A 27,665-nucleotide genomic window follows, 5' to 3' on the forward strand; every position below is an offset into this window, starting at 1 on the left:
ACATTTATACATGCCTCAGCTATCTGCATTTTTAATCTTTGCAGTATAAGTGAAAAACTTTCAACAAAAGTGATTGTATTATACTAATTATACTAATTATTATTTACCTATTATATTATTAATTATTATTATATATCCCAATCACAACAGAGGCCCCATTGTGCTACAAACCCATAGGAAGAGATAGTCCCTGCTGCAAGCAGTTTTACAATCTATGAAACCCAGCCCTGCACACCCGTTGGGGAGTAATTTTACACCTCAGTAGTTGCAATGCCCAGGTGTTGCCAGGATCAGGGCTTATGGCAATTGCAGGAGTCCACTCAGGAAAAGTGGTTTGGGGGATTTTGAGGGGTGGGGATCAGAGACTTAACTGGATCCGGACTCCAATTTCATGATTGGACTCTCTCTGTAAAATAGGTCAAGAGGGGGGTCAGATCAGCTGGAGCAGACTGAGTTTCTACTGCTAGGGCCACGGACCCTTTCCCGGAGACTTTACACCTCACTCCTTCCAGGGTCCAATCCAGTTCTCAGCGAAATCAGTGCCAGTCTTTCAATTAGCTTTCCCGGCGGTTGGATCCTGTAGCTTCTGGGCGCCGAACAGGCGTTAGTTTGCCAGCCCCTGAGTCCCGTGCCGGGGCGCGGGGAGGAGCGTGTCCAGGTGTCACGCCCCAGGGCTGAGCTCGCCCCGATCTCTGCCTGTCCCCCACTGGGCTCGCCGCCCCTCGCGGTGGCTTTGCCGTCTGCCTAGGGCAGGGCGGCTAGTAGGGGCTGCCCGTCCCCTCCCACGGTGCCAAGCCGCAGAGGCCGGCCCCGCCTCCCCTTCCCGCGGGGCTCGGAGTTGGCGCCCGGAGGCGGCGGGGCTGGCCCCGGACGCGGTGGGAGGAGGCTTCGAGTCCTAGGTTTGCACCTGAGCGAGGCTGGCAGCAGCGGGCGCTCGCTCGCTCCCTGGCTCTCCGTGCCAGGCTTCCCTCCTCCGCGGGGATCAGCGCAGCCTCTCGCCCGCTCTGCCTGTCACACTGGGGCTGCAGCGGCGGCGGCCAGCGCGCCCCGCTCCTCGCCTCGCTCCGCGGCCAGCCGGGCGCCCTCCTGCCCGCGCAGCTGCTCGCTCTCCCCGGCGTCTCAGTTCATGGCACAGCCGGGCGGCCCCAGCGGCAGGAGCCCGGCCGACGGCTCGGCGTCAGGCGGGTAAGCGAGGGGCAGGTGCAGCCCGGGGAGCGGGGCTCCTCTGCGGGCAGGGCAGGGCGGATCGGGGCTTGCTGCTTGGGTGGTGCACGGGGAGTGAGGTTGGGGGGCGCATTGGGGTGTAGGGTTGGTGTTTGAGGTGGTGCATGGGGCGTGAGGTTGGGGGCACGCGGGGTGTTTGAGGGCTGGTTTGGGGCGGCAGGTGGGAGTGAGGTTTGGGGGCAGACGGGGTGTATTGGGGTTTGTTTGAGGTGGGAGTTGGGGGGCAGACGGGGTGTATTGGGGTTTGTTTGAGGTGGGAGTTGGGGGGCAGGCGGGGTGTATTGGGGTTTGTTTGAGGTGGGAGTGAGGTTGGGGGCACGCGGGGTGTATTGGGGTTTGTTTGGGGCGGTACGCGGGGAGTGAGTCTGGGGGGCAGGCGGGGTGCATTGGGGTTTGTTTGAGGTGGGAGTGAGGTTGGGGGAACGCGGGGTGTATTGGGGTTTGTTTGGGGCGGTACGCGGGGAGTGAGGTTGGGGGGCAGGCGGGGTGCATTGGGGTTTGTTTGGGGCGGCAGGTGGGAGTGAGATTGGGAACTTGGGGGGCTCGCTTGGAGGAGGAGGTTTAGGAGCACGTTGGTGGCTATAATGGGGGTTGATATTTGGGATGGTAGCTGGGGAGTGAAGCTGGGGGGGTCTCTGGAGGGGGCGGGGTGGGGGCACATGGGTCCGTAGGGGTTGACGTCCGGGTGGTGAATTGAAGCTGGGGGTCGGTAGGCTGGCGGTGTGGGGCAGGACATGAAGGATGCACGAGAGGTTCGTGGTTGAACTGGAAACTGGGGTTCGGGTAGGGGCAGGGGTGACGGTTGGGGGTGCGCGGCGAGGCGCCTTAGCGCTGAGGTTTGGGGGTCCCCTGGGTGGGGTTGAGGCACTGGGCGGCAGGGGTCCGGTGTCGGCTCTGACTCAGGCAGACTGTGCCCAGGTGAGCGAGTGCGCCGGGCTCTGCAGCGCTCCGGGGGCCGGCCGGGACCGGGCACCGCTCTGACGGGCACGGGGCGGGGGCGCTGCTGTGGGTGAGGGCAGCGGGGGACTCGGGGATTTCAGCCTGGCACCGGCAGGTTCGCTGAGCGCAGTCCTGAGCAGCCCCACAGCCACAGCCCGGCCCTGCACGGAGGCTGAACCCAGGTATGCCCTGCGCTGGGCAGGGAGGGAGTGAGCACCGAAGCGGCTGCGGTTGCTGGTTTTTGTCGGGGTCTCCTCCGGCCGTGCGGGTCCCTTCGGGAGGCTCCCCCACCCCAGCTGGCCACGCTGCGCCCGTCCCCTTTCCGAGCCACTCGCATGTCAGCGGGGAATAGGGAAGAAAGGAGGAGGCACCTGGCCCGCTGGGGTTTGGAAGTCACGCTAGGTTTTGGCCGGGGCTGATGTTTGTGGGCAGGCGGCAGGTGTTTTCTCGATAAACCCTCGTGGCCAGCTTAGTGACACCGGGGTGCAAAGCCGGACCCTCGCCATCGGGCCCCGGGGAGCTACACGGGTGGAGAAAGCAGAATAACCGAGCGCAGCGTTGTAGTGAGCAGCAGAATGGTTTCCTGTTCCTCCTGGCATCGACTCACCTGCTGAGCGTCCTATTACCAAAATGGATCCAAGTAGGACAGAGCGAGCTACAGATCTGACCACCCAAGATTGGATGAGAGTTTGGGGGGATTGAAGGGGGAGCTAATTATTATTAAACCCCCCACCTTGGCTTTTGGGGAAGGAGGTGAGCTGTTAGCTTCTAGTATATAGGGGACAGAATTAAGCTGTCACAACATGTCTGCATGGGACTTCAAAATTGAGGGACTAAAAGGTCTTGCTGAGAGACACTGCACAAAACAATCACTCAGAGGGAAATGCTTTTATAAGCCTTCTCTAAAGGTGTGCTGCTGCACACACACCCCTTACCACTCACCCAGACAAGACATCCACTCCCCAGAGGGGTGCAGCTTGGCAGATTTTTGTGTCCTGTCTTCCATCCATTAGAAACAGTAGCAGACACTTAGCTGTGAAATATAACCAATCTGATCTCTGAATCTTTTTTTTTTTTTTTTTTTACATACACACACACACATATATATAATGTGTGTGTGTGTGTAACATATGTCTTTTCCTGCTCTCCCTGTAGTGGAATAGTTTGAGGTTATCTTTATCCAAACCTTGTGCCTCTTCCTTTTTAGGAGACACAGGGAGAAAGAACTATGAAGTCCTAATAATTTAATCCTCCCAGACTTTGTATATATCAGCTTTGAAGTGTTTGAGATCGCTGCAGTGGCCACCAAGAATCCAGCTGTGCTCCTCATTATTCCTACATAGGACAGCAGAAATTGCTCAGTTCATCGCACAAATCCAGTGAGATCGCTTGCAGTATATGCTCCCCAGTTATGTGACAGCATGGCCTAATGGAAAGGAAATGTGCCATCTGAGGTAATGTTTAATGCAGTGCATATAAGTAAATTGTGCCAGTGTTTTTACCAGCGTTAGGAGGTCCTAAGCTTAGTGGAATAAGATCTACTTTTGTGCCTGCTTTATTTGCACTTTTAAAATAAGTATGTATTCCACTTCCCTTGAAATTATAGGGCATTTTGGCTAAATGCAGTTAGTATTCTTGACTTCAGATTCAATTTCACACTCCCTGTATTTAGCACACTGTTGTATCTGTTCCTTTGACATTAACCCTTTTTAATATGCCTGCATCTGCAGAATTAATTTTTCTTTTCAGGTAGGTCAGTAGCAAACAACGGCGTGTTGACTGCAGTGGATTTGCACCAATTTAACACAGCAATATTTGTCTCTAAAGTTGCCATGATTTAGATACTGGAAAAAAGCTCCTTATAGTTTACCCATCTCATTGGCTGCACTCTTATCCACCTCCATTAGTCCTATTTCCAGAGAATGAGAGAGAGAAGATATCTGCTGGCTCATCTGGTCTTCTTTCGAGAGCCAGTGCAGGATTGTTCCTTCCAGAAGCTAGTGCCTAGCGTACTGACTGGTTTAGCCAAGTATGGCAGTTCATTCTGCTCTGATCTTGAAGCGAAGCACTTAGTTACCCACAGGGCCAGGTATGAAGGAGTTGAAGTCAGCTTGGAAGATGAATTGGAAAAGGTTGGATTTTTCTATATAATAGACTAGTAGCCAGAAACAGGGCCTGCAATTACAAATCAAGGTAGGAAACTACATGATGGGAGGGAATGCAAAAAAGGTTAGTTTTATTTTGTTTATTTCAAAATACAAAATGAGGGTGGGATTTGGGAACAGGGAAGGTGGATAGTAGTACTCTCTCAGGCTTGTAACTGTCTTGGAGTTTTTTTGATGCAATAGCAAATAATGGAGAGTTAAAGCTCTGATATTTGTGAGCCTGTTTTGTGTTTTTCTCCCTTTTTTGTTTCTGCATCAGAAAACCAACTGTTTTACTTAAGGGGAAAAATAATGTCTTGAACACTCTGAGTTAGACCTCTGTGTGTTTTTTGAAGGCTAGATGATGCAGTGGAGTAACTCCTCTTTTTTAGGAAAAAAATTAAATCTTGGCTCGGCACACAAGATTGATTATTTTGGGATGCGTGGGATATTTAATCTTAGCACATAATATAAAAAGCTCCATCTCCAGTGTCCTATTTTCCTTCTAGCCGTATGAAGCGTTTGCTGTCTCTTTACCACTATAAAGGTTTGGCTTATTCCTTTGCATGAAAGATCAGACTGATCTCTTCTGGCCTTAAAGGGAAGAAGGAGGAAGGAAATCTACAAAAGGGTGTTATATATATCACTAATCTATTTTAGCTTCTCCTACTTCATTGCTCACACTGAAACTAAGCCCTTCTTTAAAAAAGTACAGACTTACGTTCATCATGATCAAACTAATTTGTATAAATTGTATTTAGCATTGTGAGCCCAGAAATATAGTAAAACTTCAGCCAAACACCAAGCAAGTCAGGCTTCCTTAACATGCAAATTTACACATATTAATGTTTAGAGATTTCGCTAATTGTGAAGTCAAATATATATTTAAATTCCGCTCAGAACTCTCTTAAGGCTTTCTGACAAAAGGCATTTTCCTGATAAACTTTATACCATTTCAACCATACTGAAAACTAGACTAGACTAGACTTCCCATTGTATCATATTAGCTATAGGAGTTCTAAGACAAAAGTAGTGCCATTAGTGGTGCAGTAGTTTTCAAAAAATCATAGATTTTGGCAAGTACCCAATATAGTAGAGGATTAAGAGAGAATTTATTTTGCTCCAAGTTTTTTTCCTCTTCTATTGAGACACAGATGGGCATTTTTCTTCTATTACGAGAGGTAATCAATAGTTTATGCCCCGGAGATTTCTCAGTAGCTCAAGCAGTGCACAGTATTGTTTCTTTTAATATACTCTCATCTTTGTACAGTTCATTGCAAACACAGAGACTGCCAGGTAATTACAGCAGAAAACTAGAATTTGAATGTTTTATTACCAAGTGTTACTTGTAAGCTGTATTACATTGAATTTTTTAATTGAAAAACAGAGAAAATATTCTTATGGATTTAGAACTGGCAGAGAGACAAGGCGTGGGATGAATCTCTTCCTGAGGAGGGCATGGGAAAAGTTTTGCTGTAGAGGGAACTATTACAGGAAAAGTGTTTCCTATGAAGAAACAAAAATGTTTTGTAAGACCACTATTAGACAACTTAAAATATTTGCTTCTTTGCACTTTAAGAGCTCCCATTTCAGTGCTCATCATATGGCAGTTTCTGCTCGAAGTCCTGCAGATATATTGGGGAGTTTTCTTATAACTAGTCCCAAAATGCTTGCTGAAGTGTTTTGAACCCAGCATATAACAAACAAAATAGGGAGAACATATAAAGTCAGACATTTATTCTCTTTGTAGAAGAGATGTGTTCATACTGTAGAGAACTTATCCTTGAAATTCTTCAAAAATACTCAAACAAGTCTCACTCATTCTTAACCAGAACTGTCTTATACCGTCTATTTGTAAAGGCTACTTTTAATTGGTTTTTAAAAATTGCTTGTGTTCCAGAGAACTAGTACTGCAAAGTTTACATTACTTCAGCTGGACATTGTCTCCGTATAAATAAGCCAGTCTAGTACACTTAAGGATTGTGCAGCATGGATAGTTTCAAACCTTTTTCAATGGCAATGCAGTAATGTATGCCAGGTAACATACATCACAGTAGAGTTCAAGAGCACAATTCATTACAAGAAGTCTGGCATCTAGGGTGTGTTGAAGTCTAAGTTCTGATCAGCTTACTGTGTGCAAATATCCAGCTGCTTTGGAGAGCCTGAGGCTCTCCTGGGGGGTTTCAGCCCTGGTCTCCTTCTAGAGGTAAGGAATTTGCATTAGAGATGAGCCTAAACTCTAGAAGAAGCATTCAGATCTGGTATTTTCATTCAGGCCCATCTCTTGTGCCAGATTGTGCCCCTTCAGTTGGGTGCACTGAGAGGTCCCTCAGGTGCAACTCTCCTACAAGGAAGGATGTGGGGGAGAATAGGAGACTTAGATGCCTTTGCAGCATCATACATTCTTCACTGCAGGACCTGGGGCTGCGTTTGTTTGTGGGTTAGGGATGGGAGAGGCAGGTAAGTCACAGTGAGAATTCCTCTTTCTGGCCACATGAAAGATATGTGAAGGAGTTAATGCAGCTGTTCCCCCTTCCTATCAGCATCCTTGCAGCAGCCATACTTGGTCTTGGACTCCAATGGAGCTCTTCATGGAGATTTCCTTGCAAAAATCTCTTGCCCCCTCCTTTGGATTTTCATACAAGAGATGACCATCTTGGACCTAGCTTGTACAAGTGTAATAGAAGGCAGAATGTAACTAAGAGTCTGATCTTGTATGGTGCTGAGAACATCTCAGGCTGGGGAATTGAAGATTCTGAGCACCCTGAGGGATAAGGCCCAGATACCTTGTCTGCACTAGTCTTTACGTTTCCTACCAACCACCTGGCACAGGCAATGTTCTGGCAGCTGCTGGCCTTTTAGCCACAGCATCATCTTGACCTGTTCTAAGCAGCGTTGGGATAAACTGTTGTTTAAATGTCAGAGGCTTGTCTACAGAAAGGGTACCACTGGCATAGATACAGAAGCGGGATATGTTAAGGGGAAAAGCTTAGTATAGACAGAACCACAGTGAGTTCATAATTTTTGAACCACTACAAATTATGGCATCTGTATAAGACTACTATGGTGCAACAATGAGTCTCTTTCTCTTACAGTTTTTATTGGTGGGGTCTGAAGCATTTTCGGATTTACATAATTATTAAAATCTTATAATGTTGTTTAGAATTGTGTATGTGCCTAGTTTAAGAATGGCCTTCTATGTTCATGTTAAGGGGCCAGGTTCCAAGTACAGATACTGAATTGCTGGTGTGTTTTGTTTTGTTAAAAGAATTGCACAGAACTGGGAGTCAGGAGACCTGACTTCTGTTTCAAGCTCTGCTCCTGACTTACAAGTCACTGTGGTAGGATTTTCAAGAGTTAAACTGCTGACTCACTGAGTTTAAATTGAACTGGACACCTAACTCCCTTAGACTTCTTTGAAAGTCCCGGCCTATATCTTCTCAGTTTCTCGTTTTCCCACATGAGAAGTGGAGTGACTGTTTATGACACATTTTTGGTCAGTAATAGTATTTAATATCTACATTAAAATGAAGTTAGTTCAAATCAGTTAAACTAGGTCTAGTTAAAATGCCTCTTGAGTGAGGATAAAATATATTAAAGATTGTGGAGCACTCAGATACTCTGGTAATGAGATCATATAAGTACCATAGATAGACAGATGTGCTTTAAAAAAACCCGCAATGCAATTCAGTGATTATGATAGCTCTCACTTCTTTCCTAGTTACATTTACAATGAAAAAAAGTTGTCCATTTATTTCTGAGCTAAAATCTTTTTCAAAGTTAATGATAACTGTGAAGACTGATTTGATTGTTCCACAATTAATCTTATTGAATAAATAATGTGACCACTATTTTGCTAATTAATCTGAGAAAATTGCAGAAGAGATCAAGAAAACGCAATTCAAATTTAAAACTTCTAGGTATATTCCTCAAAGCATCGTTTAACAGTAACTGTATTTCTCACACCAACTCACTCATTTACATGTAGCAGATACAATACTAATGTTACTGACAGTTAAATTTTTGTATTAATCTAGAATGCATAGTCATTCTGTGAAGTCGTGTGTGCTCTAAATGACTTGTGGAAACAGTGAAATAAATTTTTGAAGCAGGAAAGTAATTTGGCAGAGTGGCTGTTAAGCTTACCTTCAAGAGCTTATTCTTGCCAAAACATTTTGCAGGTTTGAAAATTGCAAAGCTATATAGTGTATGTTAGCATCCTTATTTTTATATAAACTGCTGCAATTCTAATATACACACCAGTAATTTGGCTAATATTCACCTGATGAGGGCATAAGAGGAGAAAGCTGAAGTAACAAACCAATGTATATGCAGTTTTTTTCATGGATATCACTTTGCCCATACAACAGATGTTTTGTTAAATTTGTATGGAATATTATGCACAAGTGCTACTGTCCATCATTGATATAAGATTCCAAGATTGACACTGAAGCCTAGAATGTCTGTAGAGCTAATGTGAAGTGATGGAAAAAGCTACAAGCATGGCCGAGAGCTCTTTTTGTTTAGAATATCACCAGGTTAAATCATCACTGGGATTCACAGTTTGTTACTGTCCAATTTTTAAGTTCTCGGCCATTTTCAGCTTTTTTTTTTACACTTTACAAATTACACCCATATGACAGCATGAGCTTTCACCAAGTATTGTGCTGTTACTGCAACACAACAAAAATAAGTGATCCAGATAATGGTCAAATCATAACAAAGTCTTAACATACTATATGCATTTAAAAAACAAACACAAATTATTCAGTAATCAAAAAGGAATATATTTTTAACTGCACAGCTGAGACTCTGTTAGTTGAGCATGTGTAAAGAAGACAAATACTACAAATAGTAAAAAAAAAAAAAAAAAAAAAAAAAAACAACAAACAAACCCAACCCTTTTTAACAAATGCAATGCAAGAATCCAATGGATTGACATTATGGGAAAACTCCTATGAGGTCTCATGATGCAAAGCTGTTTAATATCTGAAACAAGTGTTTCAAAAAGAAAAAAGAGACAAGAAAAGTCATTTTTGCTCCACAGAGGCTCAAGGGTCCACCTGTCTACCTGGTCAGCCTGCTCCAGTCCCTCAAAACCATTCCTATGACATACCCTTCCTAGGTAAAAGGACTTGGGTTAAAAAAAAAAAAAAAAAAGCATGACTGGCATGAAAATCCTTTCAGCCAGTTGATGGTTCTGTTTTTACTCACTATTTTCAGTAAAAGCATTGTTATCCGGCATGTTGTGGGAATGCCAGTTAATCAAAAATTCCGGTTAACTGAGAGTCCTACTTACCAATGGAATACCAATTTTCAAAAAGTAGAATACAATAAAATGAACAAAGTATAAAACAGTATACGGGTACTTGCCAATCCAGTAGTAGCACTGCACTGCAGAGTGGTTGGTTTCTTGAAGCACTTAGGTGTATACAGGTAAAGTTTTCTACACAGTAGGTTATCTTATGACACTACATATTACTATGAGCAGCGCATGGCATACACCTAAATCACTAACAATACACTTAACACTAAAACTATACTGAACATAATTTAATATTTGATTCAGAAGGCACTTCAGGATCTTGCAGTGCCTCAGGGTCATCATTATCAACATCAATTATCATTGAAGATGTAGATGGTGAGTAGATTGGGCTGAATCTGTAATGACCCTATGACACACCCTGGAAGCTCCTTTTTAGAATAAATCCCTGGTAGCAGCTTGCTTACTTATCTTCTGCTTCTTTTGCATAAAAGTAGAATGTGCAATTGCATAACCTGCTGGGCAATATACTAGTCCTGGTCACTAGATTGAAGATTTGTATTGGGAGATAACAGTACTGCCAGTTAATAGAGCTTTCTGGTTGATAAAGTGTCGGATAACACAGCTTTTACTGTATATGAGATTCTGATGAACTGGTAGGCATAGTTCATAAGATAATAAAGTCAGTTTGGTTCACCGAAGTTTGAAGATAGCTAAATAATAGTTCCAGTGATGATTAGCGCACAGAACCCTTGGTTTACTGGTAACCTAGTTTACTTTCATGCGACTACACATGAGTAAGGGCTTGCACGATCAGGCTCTTTAACGTTAGCATAACTTACTGGAAAATACCAGGAGTTCAGCAGGAAAAAGGGCTGAACTGTTGTTTGAGGGGGTCCACAGGGAAACTCAGGCTTACTATTTATGGAGCTTGCCCACTTAAAACATACTGCTGTGGAATAAGTGGCTGTGCCCTTAATTACCTCAATCAAGATTTGATATTTTGTTTTAGTATTCTGACCAGCAGCTATCCACCTAAGCAGGTTGTTGCTGCAACATTTGCTCACATTGCAACTAAATGTGGAGTTAACTGCATGCTAGATATCCTGAATGAATGACGCTATCTATAGTGGAATCCTTATGGTTTACCCCCATCAGTGGGTGCCATATTTTTGGTATTATTTCTTAGCTGGTTTATATTGGCAAGAACAGAGTGGGGTTGCGGGGGGGAAGAGAATAAAAGAAAGATTAAGGACACAAAGCCACATCGCTGCCTGATCAAACCTATGATGGGGCAAAGAGGGAAAGAAAGCTTACAGAGTTTCCCTATATCATACTTGTGAGTGATACATCACAAGACAGACTGTAGAACCCTCTCCATCATAGGACAGGTCATGGCTCTCCTCTCAATCTGCAAGAGGGCTGGTTTCCATGCTTCTATACCAGTTCTGGGCCCTGCACCCCTTTCCCCAACTACCTAGCAGTATAGCTGAATTGTAACCATTGTTGAAGCCACCAAGAGGATGTGTAAAGCTTGGGTAACCATTAGCAACAACAAAAGACAGCAAACCTCCCCAATTTGGGGTGCAGTCAAGCCCTTTGTAAATTCAAGGAAAGCACTTTGAAAAGCCCTTTATTAACCAGAAACTACCACTAGTTCTTGTTTCAGAGAACTGACTTATTGTGAAGTCATCACTGGAATGTCTTTTCAGACTTCGAAGCATTTCCAGTACTTAGCCCCAATCTTTCAGGCAGGTGACCTGTAGCTCAGAGCTCCAGCTTTTTGGGCTGTTCAGTCCAGGCTGTCCCATGCGTAAAACCTTAGCATTTCACTACCCTAACAAGTCACAGCAATCAGATGCTTTCTCCTTGTGGCTTTAAACTCTGACTAGGATTAAACAACACTGGCAGCTGCCTAGATCCTTGTCTATATTAGCCCACTGCTGTTTGGAATGATGGAAAATTTCAGCAGACCATCCTTGTATAGACAGGTATCGGGGTAGCCATGTTAGTCTGTATCCACAAAAACAGCGAGGAGTCCGCTGGCACCTTAAAGACTAACGTTTATTTGAGCATAAGCTTTCGTGGGTAAAAACCCCACTTCTTCAGATGCATGGACCATGCATCTGAAGAAGTAGGGTTTTTACCCATGAAAGCTTATGCTCAAATAAATCTGTCAGTCTTTAAGGTGCCAGCAGACTCCTTGTTCTTGTATAGACACCACCTGTGGCTAGCTCAAAAGATAACTGGCATAGCTAGCATTTTCACACCAAATCTGACATGACAAAACAGGCCAATCGGTATCTAAAATGAATCACAATGGGCAACAAAAGATAGGACCATATTTCTTAAATTAAAATGCAACCTGATAACAGCTTGTAAACAACCCATCCTGATTCTTAAGAGTATTAATTCTTAACTGGAGTATTTAAAATATTATAGAATCAGTACTTCTTGCTGAAAATTAACTTGTATACCATAATGTGTCTGTGGACTTTGCTATCACCTCATGAAGTGACAGTCAGTAATATCCATGAAGTGTGTTCCTATGCCAGCATTTGACTGGGACTAATTATCACCACCAATACTTGTTCAACATTTTGCAGAAACATTCAGAGTTAACGTAACATGCGCAATCACAAGAAGATAAGCTCCAAAACTCAAAAGCGTAGTGCACTAAATCTATAGTACATTTGTAATAGTCATCTTACCTCGTTCCAGGATGAGGTTGTAGCCCTGATTCTGTTTCCCATATGTACTTCAGTTTCTCCTCTGCCTGGTCAGATGAGTTAATGTGTTTATGATCTGGCCCTCAGGGAAAATCAAATCCTTACAATTCTAGGGCATAGAAGAGCTTCAAACAACAATCCAAACATAACTCTTAGTCTTTTAACTTGGGGTACATCTTCCTCTTCCCCATCATTGCAGGGGTTTGCCATCTTCTGTAGATAGCACCATTAGGGAGCCCACTCTATTCCAGCCTCCAGTCCAGGGAATCTATGTGCACTGGATGTCAACTGCACTTAAACCCCCCTACTTCACTTTTCCCCAAGTCATTTCCCACTCAGGCCTTGTCCTCCAGCCCTTTCTCACACACTTTCTCCAGGCTTCCCCATAGCAAGACACCATACTCTCTCTAACTCTCCTGCTATTCTAGGCAACTTTTTTTTATTTAATAGTCTGACTTCCCCCAGCAGGCTCTGCTGCCAGGCTGCAGTCACCTGACCTCTCAAGGGACTACACTACAGTTCCCAGAATTCCCATCTTTAAAAGGCCAAAAATTGGAGCAGGGATGTTCTGGTCCAGGCCTACCCTTTTTCTTTCTGGGTTTGGTTCCAAGGCATTTATCACACTTGTAGTTACTGATATCAAATTTTCATGTTATACCAGTGCAAACCCATTGAAGTCATATACATAAACGAGAAATTATCACACTTTAAAGGCATCTTAGATATCCGAGTCAAGAGAAAACTTTATAATGTTTCTGTCTCCAAATGGCAGGAAGATGTTTTCTCGTGCAGTTCTTATATTTACTTGTCTTTGAAATGTTGGAGTCTACTCTTGGGAGAACTAGAAAGTTTGATCTGCTGCAGAAACCAAGATGATATTTAACATAACAATGTAACTTTTAGCAGTGATATATTTGAGTATATATTAACATGTTTCTCTTTCTTTCCCTAGTGAGTGCTCTACTTGAGAAATACGTGCTCAGTCAGCAAAAGGAACACAACTTTTCAAGACCGGTCTATGTGGAAATCACTCCACACCCCATTATCTGGTTGAGTGAAACCAGATTAAGAACTTCTGCCATGGCAGCTCTTCTACTAGGAACTTTGCTGCTTATTGTTCAACCTCATATAGTGCCTTCCAGACCAGCTGTAATTTCTAAGGCTGAGGCCACTTCTCAATCTGTTGAGAAAGAGCTTTTAAAAAAAACAATTCTCAAAAATGACTTCAAAGGAAACATTCATTTTAACGGATCTTGCCAGCAGCTACCACAAACTATCATTATTGGAGTAAGAAAAGGTGGAACAAGAGCCTTATTAGAGATGTTAAGTCTCCATCCAGATATTGCAGTGGCAGAAAGTGAAGTCCATTTCTTTGACTGGGAGGATCATTATGGAAATGGATTTCAGTGGTATATGAATCAAATGCCATTCTCTTATCCCCATCAGATCACAGTGGAAAAAACCCCAGCCTATTTCACATCACCCAAAGTGCCTGAAAGAGTTTATAACATGAACCAGTCAATAAGACTACTCCTTATTTTAAGAGACCCAAGTGAGAGAGTACTATCTGATTACACCCAAGTGTTTTATAATCATGTACAAAAGCACAAGCCGTATCCATCCATTGAAGAATTCCTGATTAAAGATGGTGAACTCAACGTGGACTACAAGGCAATAAACAGAAGCTTATATTACTTTCACATGCAAAACTGGTTGAAGTATTTTCCTCTTGATCGCATTCACATTGTAGATGGGGATAAATTAATCAAAGATCCTTTCCCAGAAATAGAGAAGGTAGAGAGGTTTCTAAGGTTGTCACCTCAAATAAATGCTTCAAACTTTTACTTCAATAAAACGAAAGGCTTCTATTGCCTAAGGGATAGTGGTAGGGAACGTTGTTTACATGAGTCAAAAGGAAGAGCACACCCTCATGTAGATTCTCATTTACTTGATAAACTGCATGAATATTTTCATGAACCTAATAGGAAATTCTTTGAGCTTGTTGGCAGAACATTTGACTGGCACTAATTTGTGGTAAGTTATTGATAAGCTTCAGAGCCTAAGTTTCAGTGTACGCTTAGAAATTATATTAAAAAGGGCATTTAAGCTATAATTTATTTGTAAAATCCATAAATACTTCTGTACAGTATTAGTTTCACAATTGCCATATAAACTAGTTATATTTTTCTACTTGTTAAATTTGAGGACATTTTGTATTGTTTTTCATGGTTGTTACATTGTGTATTACGTCTCTATATGAAGGAACTAAAATATTTCATTGCAGAAGATGCTTTCTTGAGATTGTGTTATCTGTTTAATATATAAGAAATTCATTTCAACGAAATCCCTCAGAATTATCTGAATCTTTGAAATATGGTATCTGGTCTTTCTTTATTGTGAATGACCACATGAACTTTACACTTCTCTTTTTGTTGTTTTTACTAGCAGCTTTAATTTTAAAATGTCACTGTGGGCAGCAAAGTTCTCTAACCTGCTTTATACAATTAATTCTTACTAAAGTGGTACCTCACATACTTATTAGGACATGACATGTCAGGTACAATGAAATGCTCTGTAAACAGACATACCAACTACTGTACTTACCTTCATATTTAATTTCATAACCGGTGCCCCTGAAATTCTTTGGCAGTACAGTGCCAGTTTCATGATAGATTTTAAAAGATTCTTTGGATACATGCTTATAAAAAACACTGTTGGATGCAGAAATACAGTCAACCTAAGAACTTCTTTTATTTTCTGCATGTATGTGTATATGTTCTTTATACTGAAAAATGGGAGTGAAGGGTTTAAGCAATATTGGTAAATTTTAAAGGTTGCTTATGATTGTTCCTAAATTCTATAGCATTTATTTCTGCTTCAGAATCACTGAAAGCCAACACACACTCATGAGCCATTAGTTGGATTAACCTCTAGAAATTAATGGCCTTATTCTTATTTATATTAAGACCTCCCGAACACTGCTCCGGCTATATAAAGGTTCCAAAACTGAATGTAAATTACATTTGCACCCCTATTAAAGCCCTTTTTTTGGTACCGGAATGGTGCTTTTTGCTTTCCACTCTACACTAGGAAAAATCCACACCTCTGAGCGATGCAGTTAAACTGACCTAATCCCCACTATGGACAGAGCTTCTCCTGTTGACATAGCCTCTCGCAGAGCTGGAGTACCTACACTGACAGGAGAAGCCCTCCTGTTGGCATAAGTATCTGAAGCATGACTGCAGCGTTCTAAGATTAGATCTGCCCTTACTGCAAATGTGAATCAGACCCACAGATTTTTCTTTTTCTTTCTCTCTCCTCCCTTCAAGAATCATGAGGTCACATATAGCTTCCATTCATGATTTACAAGGCTACACATCTAAGGCCTTTTTTGTATATTGGGATTAGCCCCTACTTCAGCAATCCTTATGGCTCCCCCTCTGCTGGAAACAGTCCAGTGCAAATAATGGCTTTCCTTGTCTACAGTTAAGAATTTCCATGTATTATTGGCCATCAGTTGCTGAAATCAGAACAAACCCTGCATATAGACAAGGTCCAAAATAGTACTTCAGAATGTAAGCTCTTCAATTGTATTGGAGGGATCTGGCCCAAGGTCTAGAATATGCAGATAAAGTTTCACACTGAAACTGAATTTTCATCGAATTCTGGACAGATAAAAACAATACTTTATATGACTTAAATTTGCATACATTAGCCTTTGGTGGCGAGATGGAGGGTGGTTCAGGACCAGGCTGTGTTAGGCAGGTATGGCTGCTCGTGTACTATCTTCTGGATGCAAACATCACATACAATTCTGCTTGCATGAAGATTTGTAGCTGCTTTTTTTCTCTCCATCCCTTGTGTAATTGACCAAGCTGGATTCAACCTCAGAGAGGCTTTTCTATTGATTGATTTAATTATTTTAAGTAAAAATTTGGAAAAAAAATACTTAAAATGAGGCAATATTGTACTGAATAAAAGATATTTTCTTTATTTCATTGGTCTTTTATTTGACAGTGTCAGCCTTAGAAGACCAAAATTTAGAATTTGACACCTGTTCAGTACCTGGTTAAATAACACTTAAGAATTTGTCAGTAGATTAGTGCATTCAGATTGAATGGATTTTTTTAGTATCTCCATCCTGATTGAACTGCCAGCCACTGATCCAAGCGCTGCGAGGTTTGGGGCTTGTTTTATTTGGAGGTTGCTTGTTCAGGCTTTTTTGTAATAGGCACCCCTACTTCTGTGCTGTTGCTGGCGGCAGCACTGCCTTAGGAACTGAGTGCCTGGCCAGGAGTTGTTGCTCTCCGGCCACCAAGCTCTGAAGGGTGCACCGATGCACCAGCAGCAGCGCAGAAGTAAGAGTGGCAACACACCATACCATGCGAGGCTGGGAACGTGGTGGCAGGAACCTGCCTTTGCTCCCCTGGGATCCCCTTCTCTGGGGAGGGGGTAATGGGCAGGGTCCCCCTCATTGCTGCCCCTAGGAGAGCCCCCTGAATGGGGAGTGTCAGGCTGACCCTGGGGACAGTGCAGGATTCTGCCCCAGCCAGACACCCTCTTCCCTGTGGGCTCCACTGCCTGCAGCTCTCAGGGTGGCTTGAGAGCATGGAGGTTAGCTGTATTTTTGGGGAGGAGGGGTGCCATGTGGGAAGAGGGGTGATGCTGGGAAGGTGCGATAGGCCCTGAGACCTGTGACAGAGCAGTGCCTCTAACCAGAAAGTGGGATGGGGGGCCTGGCCAGTCCCTGCCCCTCCTCAGGGTGCTGCAAGGGGAGTAGAGTGGCCAGTTACACAGAGGCCCAGCCAGCCACCTTTGGGTCCATAAGCCTGCTGCACTTCTGAGCCACAACCATCTGGTAACCATCTGTTACCAACTGGAACACATGCCACTACTCCAGCCTCTTCCATTCCCCTGCGCTGCAGGAGGTGAGTCTCACTGGCGGGGGTCAGTCACCCAGCAAATGATCCCTACCATCACCTCCCTTTCCCCAGCCTTGCGCTCTCCCCTGCTCCTTGCTCAGCGACTGGCTATCCCTTCATGTGCTAGCAGAGCTTACTGCTCACCCTGCTCATCCTCACCCAACCTTTGCAGTGTGAAGGGTGAGGGAGGCCTTGCGAAGTTGGTGTTGGCTGTTGACTTTTAGAAAGACAGAGACGTGTACATCATTTCCCGCCCAGTTAAACTCTGTTGCAAACATTTGAGTTTTTCCTTTCCAAGCAATCTCTCACTGTTCTTGCCCCTTTTGGTGTGTGCAGTGCTTAATTTGTGCCAGGATTCCTCTTTCATTACAAAGAAAGCACGGAAATGGGTTGGGCTTGTTTTGAAAGGCAGTGCCACTTTTTTTTTTCCTTGTGAGACTTGGCAACGTTCATTCCTACCCATGACCTCTCTCTCTCACTGCAGGACCTCATGGAGGGTTCTCCATGGAGAACAAGATTCACATATGGGGACTGGGGGTAGTAGGGAAGCATATTTTCTCCTCAGTCAGCATCAGCAATTACCCAGGAAAGGTAATACAGCTGTTGTTGGCTTTCCACAATACCCTTCAGTGGAGTCCAGCTTTTAAGGGGGGTCCTCGGGGACCCACAGAAAGTCCTGATTCCATGGCCTTTTTGGAGAAATGCTTCCAAGGAGTGGGGAGAGCAGGGTGTTGGGGGCCCCAGAGCCAACATGAAGGAATCTTCCCTCCAGCTTAGCAAGAGCATTTACCTGCTGCCACCGCTGCAGCTGTTAAGAACAATGGCCAAGAAAGAGTGTATTTTGTCGGGACAGTCACATGTATTTCACACTGAGGTGTAACAGTTTTGAGAGAACTAGTTAAATGCTGGCAGCAGGTCACCCCCTGCATTAGCTACAATTGGACACCTTCGGCAGGTCAAATGTTACTGTTTTCACCCATTTTGAAGCACAACACTTAGAATGGGGATTCTGGAGTGAATACTCACCTTTAAAAAATCCTCATTCACATTCCAAAAATATATTGCTGCAAAAATTTCTACTGGCAAAAACATCTTTGCAAAATATGAACAAACGAGAGCTGCACCCCGACTTGGCTGAAGCAAATTCAAACTTTTAGTTAAGTGAATAGCCACGGGAAGGTTTTGAGTTATTTGGCCTGCTCTATTAAGAAGTAGAAGGATTTCCTGTGAACACCTTTCAAATGTTGAGCAATACAGCTACTTCCTTTTGTAAAAATGCTGCAGTTGTAGGTGTAAAATACAGTCACTCTGGTATTTTTCTGGAGGACTGATTTCTTCAGGGTTCTCAGCCAAGTATGTGGTCATTCCTTGGAAAGTACAAAATAATTTATAGCACCTTAAAGGAATCTGATATATTAGCCTTACCAGTCCCTGTGACTGAAAGCAGAAATGATAATTATCCAAGCACGTCATTAGTCACGGTGGCATTGAAAGATTAAGCTCTGCCCTTTGATTCACAGTGCTTGCTGGTATATACACCTTAGAAAATCAGCTACTATACTTGCATGTACAGCACATACTGAATAAGAGAAGATGATTGAGTTTAAAACATAACAATGATCCCTTAAAGTCTGGAAGCTGGAACAAGATGATTAGGGTACATAAGACTCCCACTGGGGCAGGAGGGGGAATTCTCTTAGCAACAGCCCAGGATTCTTATGATTACTTTTACTATAGCATTGTCACAGGTACAGTTGGAATTGCACAATTGTTCTAAATGTCTCTTCACATTTACTTGTTGCCCAGAAACAACATTGCTTTGGAAAGCTTCATAAAAATCTATGTAGGCATTTTCTGACTTGAGTGAGTTTGAGATTGGAGGAAAGGCAAGGCAGCATTATACCTGCTAAGCTAATCTATTAATGAGGCACTTCAGATCTGACAACTCAAGTATAGCTTTAGCTGGAACCTTCCCATGTGAGGCTCAATTTTGGCCAACCTTACAGAACTCAGCTGGAAAATAGAGGGTGCTGGACACATTTCCCCTTCTCTGTGCCATGAGTCTCAGGGAACCACAGGTACTGCTCCCTGCTAGCACCCAAATGGACTCTAGCTACCCAAAACGATGCAGGGTGAGGTTAGGACCACTGACATGTGCTTTCCTTGCAAAGCAGCCTGAATGACCACTAGCATCTACACTGGGGTGGACAAACTTTTTGGCCCGAGGGCCACATCAGGGTTGCGAAACTGTATGGAGGGCTGGGTAGGGAAGGTTGTGCCTCCCCAAACAGGCTGGCCCCCCACCTCTATCCGCCCCCTCCCACTTCCCGCCCCCTGACTGCCCCCCTCAGAACCCACAACCCATCCAACCCCCCTGACCCTTGTCCCACCCTGCTCCCTGTCCCTTGACTGCCCCCCTGAGACCCCAACTCCTATCCAATCCCCCCTGCTCCCTGTCCCCTGATGGCCCCCCAGGACCTCCTGTTCCTTATCAACCTCCCCCCACCCCACTCCCTTACCATGCCACTCAGAGCAGCAGGACTGGCTTATTGGAAGGCCTGGGAGGTGGGTGGGTGGAAGCCATGCTGCCCGCACGGCGGCATAGCTGTGGGGGAAAGGGGAGAGCGGGGGAGGGGCCGGGGACTAGCCACCCCGGCTGGGAGCTCAAGGGCCGGGCAGGACAGTCCCGTGGGCCGGATGTGGCCTGTGGGCTGTTTGCCCACCTCTGATCTACACCACGCTTGGGGGGAAACGTATAACTGTGAAACAAGTTTAAATGATGTTTAAACTAAGTGTACTTAACTTGCTGTTACATACATGCTAGCTGACGAATTCATGAGACACTGCCCCAAATTTTGTAAGCAAAATATTTATCATTTTAACCACACTCCTGGTCACTTGACTTTATTTCTCACTACATGTTCCCAATTAAATTGGAAGGTAAGTATCAATGCAAATATATTGGAAAGACCAGTCACAAGTGAAAAATCTGAAAACATTCTATTAGACTTAAAGGGCATTATATGAATATCTTGGTTGCCAAAAGAATGGGGAGACAATTTCTACCTTGTGCGGAACATTAGTTGAGGAAAAGCAATACTCTCTTTTCCTGCAACAATAACCCACCACCTTAAAATATTCAACTTCCCACCCATGCAATAGTTGATTCAGCTTTAAAGTTAGTGCAATAAACTCAGACAGTGAGGATCCAGATTTTAAATAAATTCTGGGATAAATAAAATATGCAAGTCAGGGTAGGGAGAAACAGCTGGATGCATGAAAGTAGCTGGTCTTGTTGGCCTGAAAAGACCTAATCTCATTTAATTATAAAGGCTAAGAAAGTTTTGGCTTGGTTAGTACTTGGATACCACCTAGTGTTGTCTATGATAGCAGTGGCTACTATGAACGATGTTATCATTTTTTAACTACAGTTTAGTCATTGATTCTAGACTCTGTGCTCTGCCAAAACACAGTCTAAGGCCCTGATCCTGCCAGTTCTGCGTGGACAGACTTGTACACCTGGGAGGAGCTCTTTGCATGATCAGGACTGAACTCAGCAAGGAATACAATTCAGACACATATGCCATGTGGCGAAGAGGTAATGGGTGAAATCCTGGCCCCATTGAAATCAATGACAATATTATCATTGACTTCAGTGGTGCCAGGATTTCACCCAATGAATTTAGAGTGAAGCAGTGCAGTAGCTTGTCATAGGGTTATGCTAACCAAGTTGGTGTCTTGCCTCCCTTTCTAATAATAATACATCAACAATAACATCATTAATCTGTACTCAGGCTGTTTGAGCTGAACTGGTCAGCTCCCAAAAGCTGACCAAGGTTCAGACTCAGCTACACCTCCAAGAAAAAGAAGAGTCCTTGCAACATACATCTTTTGTTATATCCACTGCTATCATTACATTGTGTTATGGAGCCCACTCTTGCAGTTTTGGTTGTACTTCACTTTACTCTCCCACCCTTTTAGTCTATGTCATTTTTCTGTAATTAAAAAGAACAAAGAAAAGGCATTTTATGCCAAAGTTACAAGCCAAATTCCTCTCTTACACCTGTGGAATACACTGACATCAATGGGGATGCATACTTGTTACAAAGAGCAGAATATTGTTGTGCTAATGTGTTATGTAGGAGATTGTAATTAGACAAAATTCAAATTTATGGACCTGTCAGCTTGTATTACAGTAAGGACTATCATCATTTGCTTATGTAATCCACATGACTTCTGGGTATGGTGTTCTGTCCCATCTAGTGGCACTGAGACCACTTAAAAGAGAGAGAGATTAATGAGTTTGCTCTGCAGCCTTGGCTAAGAGCTAGTTTGCTTTTAGCTCATGTGGTAGAGGCTCATGCACTAAGTTCCAACGGTCTTCGGATCAATCCTGCCAGCCAACGACCGGGATTTGTCGGCATTACATAGCAATGGGTAATAAGAATGGACATGCTGGGTCAGAGCAATGGTCCATCTAGCTCACTATCCTGTCTTCCAACAGCAGCCAGTGCCAGATGCGTCAGAGGGAATGACCAGAACAGGGCAATTTCAAGTGATCCAGCCCCTGTTGTCCAATTTCAGTAACGCTGGAGTGTGTGGTTGCATCCTGATCATCTTGGCTAATAGCCATTGATGGACCTCTCCTCCATTAACTTATCTAATTATTTTCTGAACCCGGTTATACTCTTGGCCTATAGAACATCCCCTGGCAACAATTTTCACAGGTTGACTGCACGTTGGGTGAAGTGCTTTCTTTTGCTTGTTTTCAACCTGCTATCTATTAATTTCATTGGCTGACCCCTGGGTCCTGTGTTATGTGAAGAGGTAAATAAAAACTTCCTTATTCACTTTCTCCAACCATTCATGATGTTATAGTCCTCTAGCATATCCCCCCTTAGTTATTTCTTTTCTAAACTGAACAGGCCCTGTTTTTTTAATCTCTCCTCATATGGAAGCTGTTCCATCCCCCTAATCATTTTTGTTACCCTTCTCTGTAACTTTTTCACTTATAATATATATTTTGTGAGACAGGGCAATGAAAACTGCACACAGTATTCAAGATATGGCTGTACCCTTGATTTGTATAGGGGAATTATGATATTTTCTGATATATTTGTTAAATAGAACAATACACAGGAATGAATTTTTCCTATAGGCATAGATGCACATATGTTACATGTACTTTTACATATTACCTTAAATTGAACATTAATGTTCGTCCTTCTGAATCACTGTAAATAAGATGGATCATGTACCATTTATATCTGAACTTCCCCTCTTCAAGGTTAGATACAAATACAAGTAGGCATTATTAATAGCATTAATGTACATATGTTGTGTGGTCTTGCACTGAAAGGCCCTAATGGAATGTACATACACAAAAGGTCCTCTCCTTGGACCGTCACCTTGTTGTGGTAGAGAAGCTTGTGTCTCAATGGCCCTCAGAACTATGTCATCTGGAGTCTTGGACTCCTGGTAGGGCCACCTTTAGTGAGCAGTTCTGAGGTGAGGTTCCAGACAAAGCATGGTTGAAACTTCAAGAGCCCAATGATGGAACAGGTGTATTTGAGTTCTCTGCTGCTGTGAAGGCAGATTACGGCTGCAGCAGGACGGAGACTTCCAGTTGTCTCAGACTTCTCTGCCCTGAGTCCAGGGCTCCTTCCTGTCAAGTTTCATGAGGTTGCCGCCTGCGCACCAGCTCCCTCACCCTTAAAAGATTTCATGCATAGGCCTCTGCCAAGGGTGTTAACATCTCCCACTAATAAAGTCCTGCGGTGATGGATGAGTGGTGGTGGGCACAGAAACAATGATCTCTGGGAGTCCCTAGTCACAAATCTGCATGCAGGTGGTGGTTGTGTGTTGGTCGTCTTGCAGTTGGACTTGTGAGACAGAAGTGTAATCTGGTAGCTGCTGCCATGACTGAGTAGTCCTGTTCAGGATTCCCTCTGCTCACCGTGAATGGGGAAAAGGCTAGAAAAGGTGCCCTAAACATAGGTTGTCTCAACCACCTCCTCCACAGCTGGATGGCCGTGTCCAGCAAGATCACTCTACATATGGTCAGAACATATGAAGCAAAGTAATGAAGTTCACCAATTTGGAATGTTCGGACTCTCATGGATTCCTCAAGCAGTGACTGTCCTGAAAGAAAGTGCCATGATAGCTAGAGAACTTGCAAGATATGACATCAATGTTGCTGCCCTAAATGGGCAGATGAAGGCCAACTGAAAGAAGATGGAGATGGCTATACCTTATTTTGGAAAGGAAAGTCATCTGAAGAGAGGCATATTCATGGGGTTGGTTTTGCCATCAAGAACAAGATTGCTAACCAACTTTAGAACTCCCAATGGGTATTAATGAGTGTCTCAAGCGTAGTAACAACCACTATGCCACAGTCATCAGTGCATACACTCCCACACTTGACAATGATGAAGACAAAGAGAAGTTTTACTGTGCTTTTGATGCAGTCTTGATTGCCACAGCCAAGGAAGATATGCTTATCCTCATGACTTGAATGCAACAGTTGGGTGACACCTTGAACTCTTGAGAGGCACCATTGGGAAAGAAGGGATGGGGAAAGTAATCTCTAATGGCATTCTCCTCCTCCTCAAATGTGTGGAGCATGATTTGCTTATATAAATGCCATCTTTAGACAGAGACTACTTGGAAACATCCACATTCCAGACACTGGCATCTTCTTGACTATGTCATTGTCAGATCCCACGATTATACTGATGTAACATAATACACGAGCCACGAGAGGTACAGATGAGTGCTGGACAGACAATTGTTTGGTCAGATCAATCATGAACATGCAGGGTGCACTACAACACAGTAAACAATGAAAAGGAATGTGAAAGATTTAACATCAGGGCACTTCAAAATTATTCTAGTTGCAAGACTCTTCAGCAACTCCTCATTGAGAGGCTCTCTGACCTACATGACAACATGATATCCAAATACACTGGGAGGAGTTCAAGACCATTATTCACAAGGCATGCACTGAATTGATTGAATACCACCATCAGGACTGGCTTGATGAGAACAAGGAGGAAATCTTAGAACTTATTCATCAGAAGAGAAGCACATTTTGCACTTGGCAAAATGAACCCTCTAAGCAGCAAAAATGAGAGATTTATCAGCTTAAAACTGTAGTTCAAAGGAGGTTGTTTGACAACAAGAACCAGTGGTGGCAAGCAAAGGCCATGGAGATCCAGAGCTTTGCTGATCAGCATGATATGAAAAGCTTTTTTTCCCAAGCAACAAAAGCCATCGATGGACCAAGCTCAAGTGGCACAATCTCTCTGTGATCTGAGGACAGCTCCACCCTTCTTAAGAACACCCCTAAGCAGCACTGGAAGGAGCACTTTGAGACTCTATTGAGCCACAAATCTGAAGTCGCAACTGCCACCATTGAGTTCATTCCTAGCATCCGGTAATAGAACCTCTTGCCAGTCCCCCCCATCTTTGGAGGAAGTTTGGCAAGCCATCACTCAGACTAGAAACAAGGTGCCAGGCCCAGATGGCATCCTCATGGAGGTCTTCAAAACTGGTGGAATAGCACTAGCGAAAATACTTCAACTTCTTGTGAGGATTAATGAGGAAATTCCACCCGACCCAAGGAAAGCCAATATTGTGACCATTTTTAAGAAAGGTCACAAGTCACTGTGTGGGAATTACCAAGGCATTGCCCTGCTCTCCATTGTCAGGAAGTTCCTTGCTCACATCCTTTTTGAACAGTCTCCTCCCTCTTGCCAAAGACATCCTTCTGGAATCCCATTGTAGTTTCAGACCATCTCGGAGCACCGCTGACATGATTTTTGTTGCACGACAGATCCAAGAGAAGCGTAGAGAACACCAGCCATTGTTTATGGCATTTATTGACCTAAATAAGGCATTTGATTCCCACATTCATGAAGCATTATGGAAGGTGCTGTCTAGATTCAGTTGTCCATTGAAGTTCATTCGCTTTCTCAGGCTACTTCATGATGGGATGACCACCACCATCCTCTAATGCATTGGAGACAGACCTGTTCACCATCCGTACTGGTGTTAAACATGGATGAATTATTGCCCCAACCCTTTTTCCCCATCTATATCTTGCCATGATCTTGATTCTTATTTGTGACCTCCGTTCTTCTGGAATTGGGACTGAGTATCACATGAACAGCCAGCTCTTCAACTTTGGTGTCTTCATTCTGAAATTAAGGTCACTAGGGCTGGTATTACTAACCTTTAACATGCTGACAACTGTGCTAGCCTCGTGCACACTGAGGCTGACTTGCAGTCCACCCTAAATCTTTTCTCAGGTGCCTATCATAGCCTGAGACTTTCCCTCAACATTGGGAAGATCAAGGTGCTCCACCAGCCCCAGCAAAAGTTGCTCCCCATTCTCCCACAAATTGCCATTGGGGGTGAACTCCTGGAAAACATTGAGCATTTCCCTTACCTTAATAGCCACCTCTCCCAGAGAAGCCAATCTTGATGCAGATATTGAACATAGGATCCATTGTGCCAGTGCATCCTTTGAAAGTTGATCCATTGTCTCTTTATTGACAGGGAACTGCAGATGGAAACTAAAGATCCTGGTCTATAATGCAGCAGTCATCCACACTCTTCTTTATGGATGAGAGACATGGGTGATATACTGAAGCCATCTTAAGCGTCTGGGGAGGTACCAACAGCTCTGCCTTAGGAAGATTCTCCATATCAGATGTGAAGATTGTCACACCAATGCCAGTGTCTTGTCTGCAGCTAACATCACCAATGTTGAGGTGAAGATTATGAAACATCTTCAACTTTGCTGGGCTGGCCATTGTTTGCAGGCTGATACTCTTCTTCTGAAGCAAGTCCTCTTTTCTCAACTTAGTCATAGTAAGAGGACTTGCGGGGGACAGAGGAAACACTACAAGGACACCCTGAAAGTCTATCTTAAGAATGGAGGCATTGACCCCACGAATTGGGAAGAGCTGGCTGGCAATTGACAGCAATGGCATTTCATCATACATCAAGCCTCAGCCAGTTTTGAAGAGAATCGCCTTGCTTAAGAGGCTAAGAAATGGCAGAGGAGGAAGGAAAGGGTACAGCATCCCAACCAGCAGTTGTGCTCTCTCCAAGCAACTACCTGTCAGATGTGGAAAAACCTGTAGAGTATAGAGTACAGATTGGACTCCTGAGCCATCTTAAGTTTCATCAATGACCTCCCCCCCTCATCCTTGCAGACATCATCCTATCTAGGGATAGCTGCCACTGATGACACAGAAGATAACATCCTGGGGTTTAAAATTTTGGTTTTGTGCCTCTTTAGGATTGCAAGTCTTAATTTATGACTTTATATGATTAATATTTCAACTGTACTGTTGCATAAGTGTGTGTGTGCGCAAGCAGGTCGCTTAAGGAAGGAACACAGGAACCACAACCCTGGGTAAGACCAGTAGTTCATCTAGTCTACATAATGCTGTCTGTTACTGTGTCCAGTGCCAGATGCTTCAGGAGAAGATGAAAAGAACTGAAGTAAACAGTCACAGTATCCTTCCCACAGGACCATAGGAGAAGTTTCTTCCTAACCTCTATCACCTCAGGCTAGTTTGTTGCCATTATTCATGTTGAATTAGTACTTTCAGTAAATGGGGCTTCAAATTGCTACCCAACAAGAGTAAGGACATCAGAATTTGTCCCTTACATTTTCTATACTGTGAGTTTGCATCTCTTAAAAAAAGTTTATGTAACATAATTAGATGTTCTAGTTCTCCATATAAATGTCTAATCCTTGTTTTTATATATTTAAATTTATATCCAGTCCTCCATCTTCTATGAATAAAAGATTTTGGTGAAAAAATTATTTGTAACCTGAATGAGGAAGGGAGTTCATTTTAAACACTTTGCAGACAGGAGATTTAAAAAAAATATTTTATAATATAAAAAAAGAGCATCTGTGGACCAGTTGGTTTCTTGCTGAATCAGCCAACTGGATGTGATCCTGATTTTGGCAGTTTCACCAGCCCTGTGTAGTCTTCCATTCTGTGACTTCCATGAGATATTTTATTATTGAATATGGCTGTAGGTTGGATTGTCATTTACATCATGTTTTATCACTCTGACATTAGTTTGCTAATTTAATAATTAAAGTGATGATTAACATCCTGGTGCAGTTTTTGCATATTTAATAAACTAGGATCAGCTGATGCTCAGATATATTCACAACCTGGAAAAAGTTAAACAATGTGAAAGTCTGACCATGTCAATGCTTCTTTTCTGTGACTCATGGTAGAATTTCTTCTACATCTTTTAAGCAAGAAATGTAAACCTGAACTATGCAAAAATAAAGGAAATAATTCTTTGAAAATAGGGCAATATCACAGACATATTTTAATAAGGGGATTAACTGGTCATGAAAGACGATCCATTGACACCACAGAAGTCTTTTTTTTTTCCTATTTCACAG

The 27,665-nt window shown here is 43.4% G+C and overlaps 1 protein-coding gene across 5 annotated transcripts; it reads left to right on the top strand.

Moving 5' to 3' along the window:
* The first annotated feature begins 351 nt into the window (after window positions 1–351).
* On the top strand, window positions 352–14,671 carry HS3ST1 (heparan sulfate-glucosamine 3-sulfotransferase 1). Of its 5 annotated transcripts, none has more exons than XM_037898057.2 (3): window positions 352–1,185; window positions 3,371–3,617; window positions 13,252–14,671. In XM_037898057.2, the coding sequence occupies exon 3, from the start codon at window positions 13,380–13,382 to the stop codon at window positions 14,325–14,327; it is 948 nt and encodes a 315-aa protein (XP_037753985.1). In that variant the 5' UTR covers window positions 352–1,185; window positions 3,371–3,617; window positions 13,252–13,379; the 3' UTR covers window positions 14,328–14,671. The 5 variants fall into 5 exon arrangements, with proteins under 5 accessions (XP_037753985.1, XP_037753986.1, XP_043400580.1 ...); XM_043544645.1 differs by having other exon boundaries at window positions 396–1,185; window positions 3,507–3,617; XM_043544646.1 differs by having other exon boundaries at window positions 396–658; window positions 3,507–3,617.
* The last annotated feature ends 12,994 nt before the right edge of the window (window positions 14,672–27,665 follow it).

The sequence above is a fragment of the Chelonia mydas genome, chromosome 4 (assembly GCF_015237465.2).
Source record: "Chelonia mydas isolate rCheMyd1 chromosome 4, rCheMyd1.pri.v2, whole genome shotgun sequence".
In the NCBI taxonomy this organism is placed as follows: Eukaryota; Metazoa; Chordata; order Testudines; family Cheloniidae; genus Chelonia; species Chelonia mydas.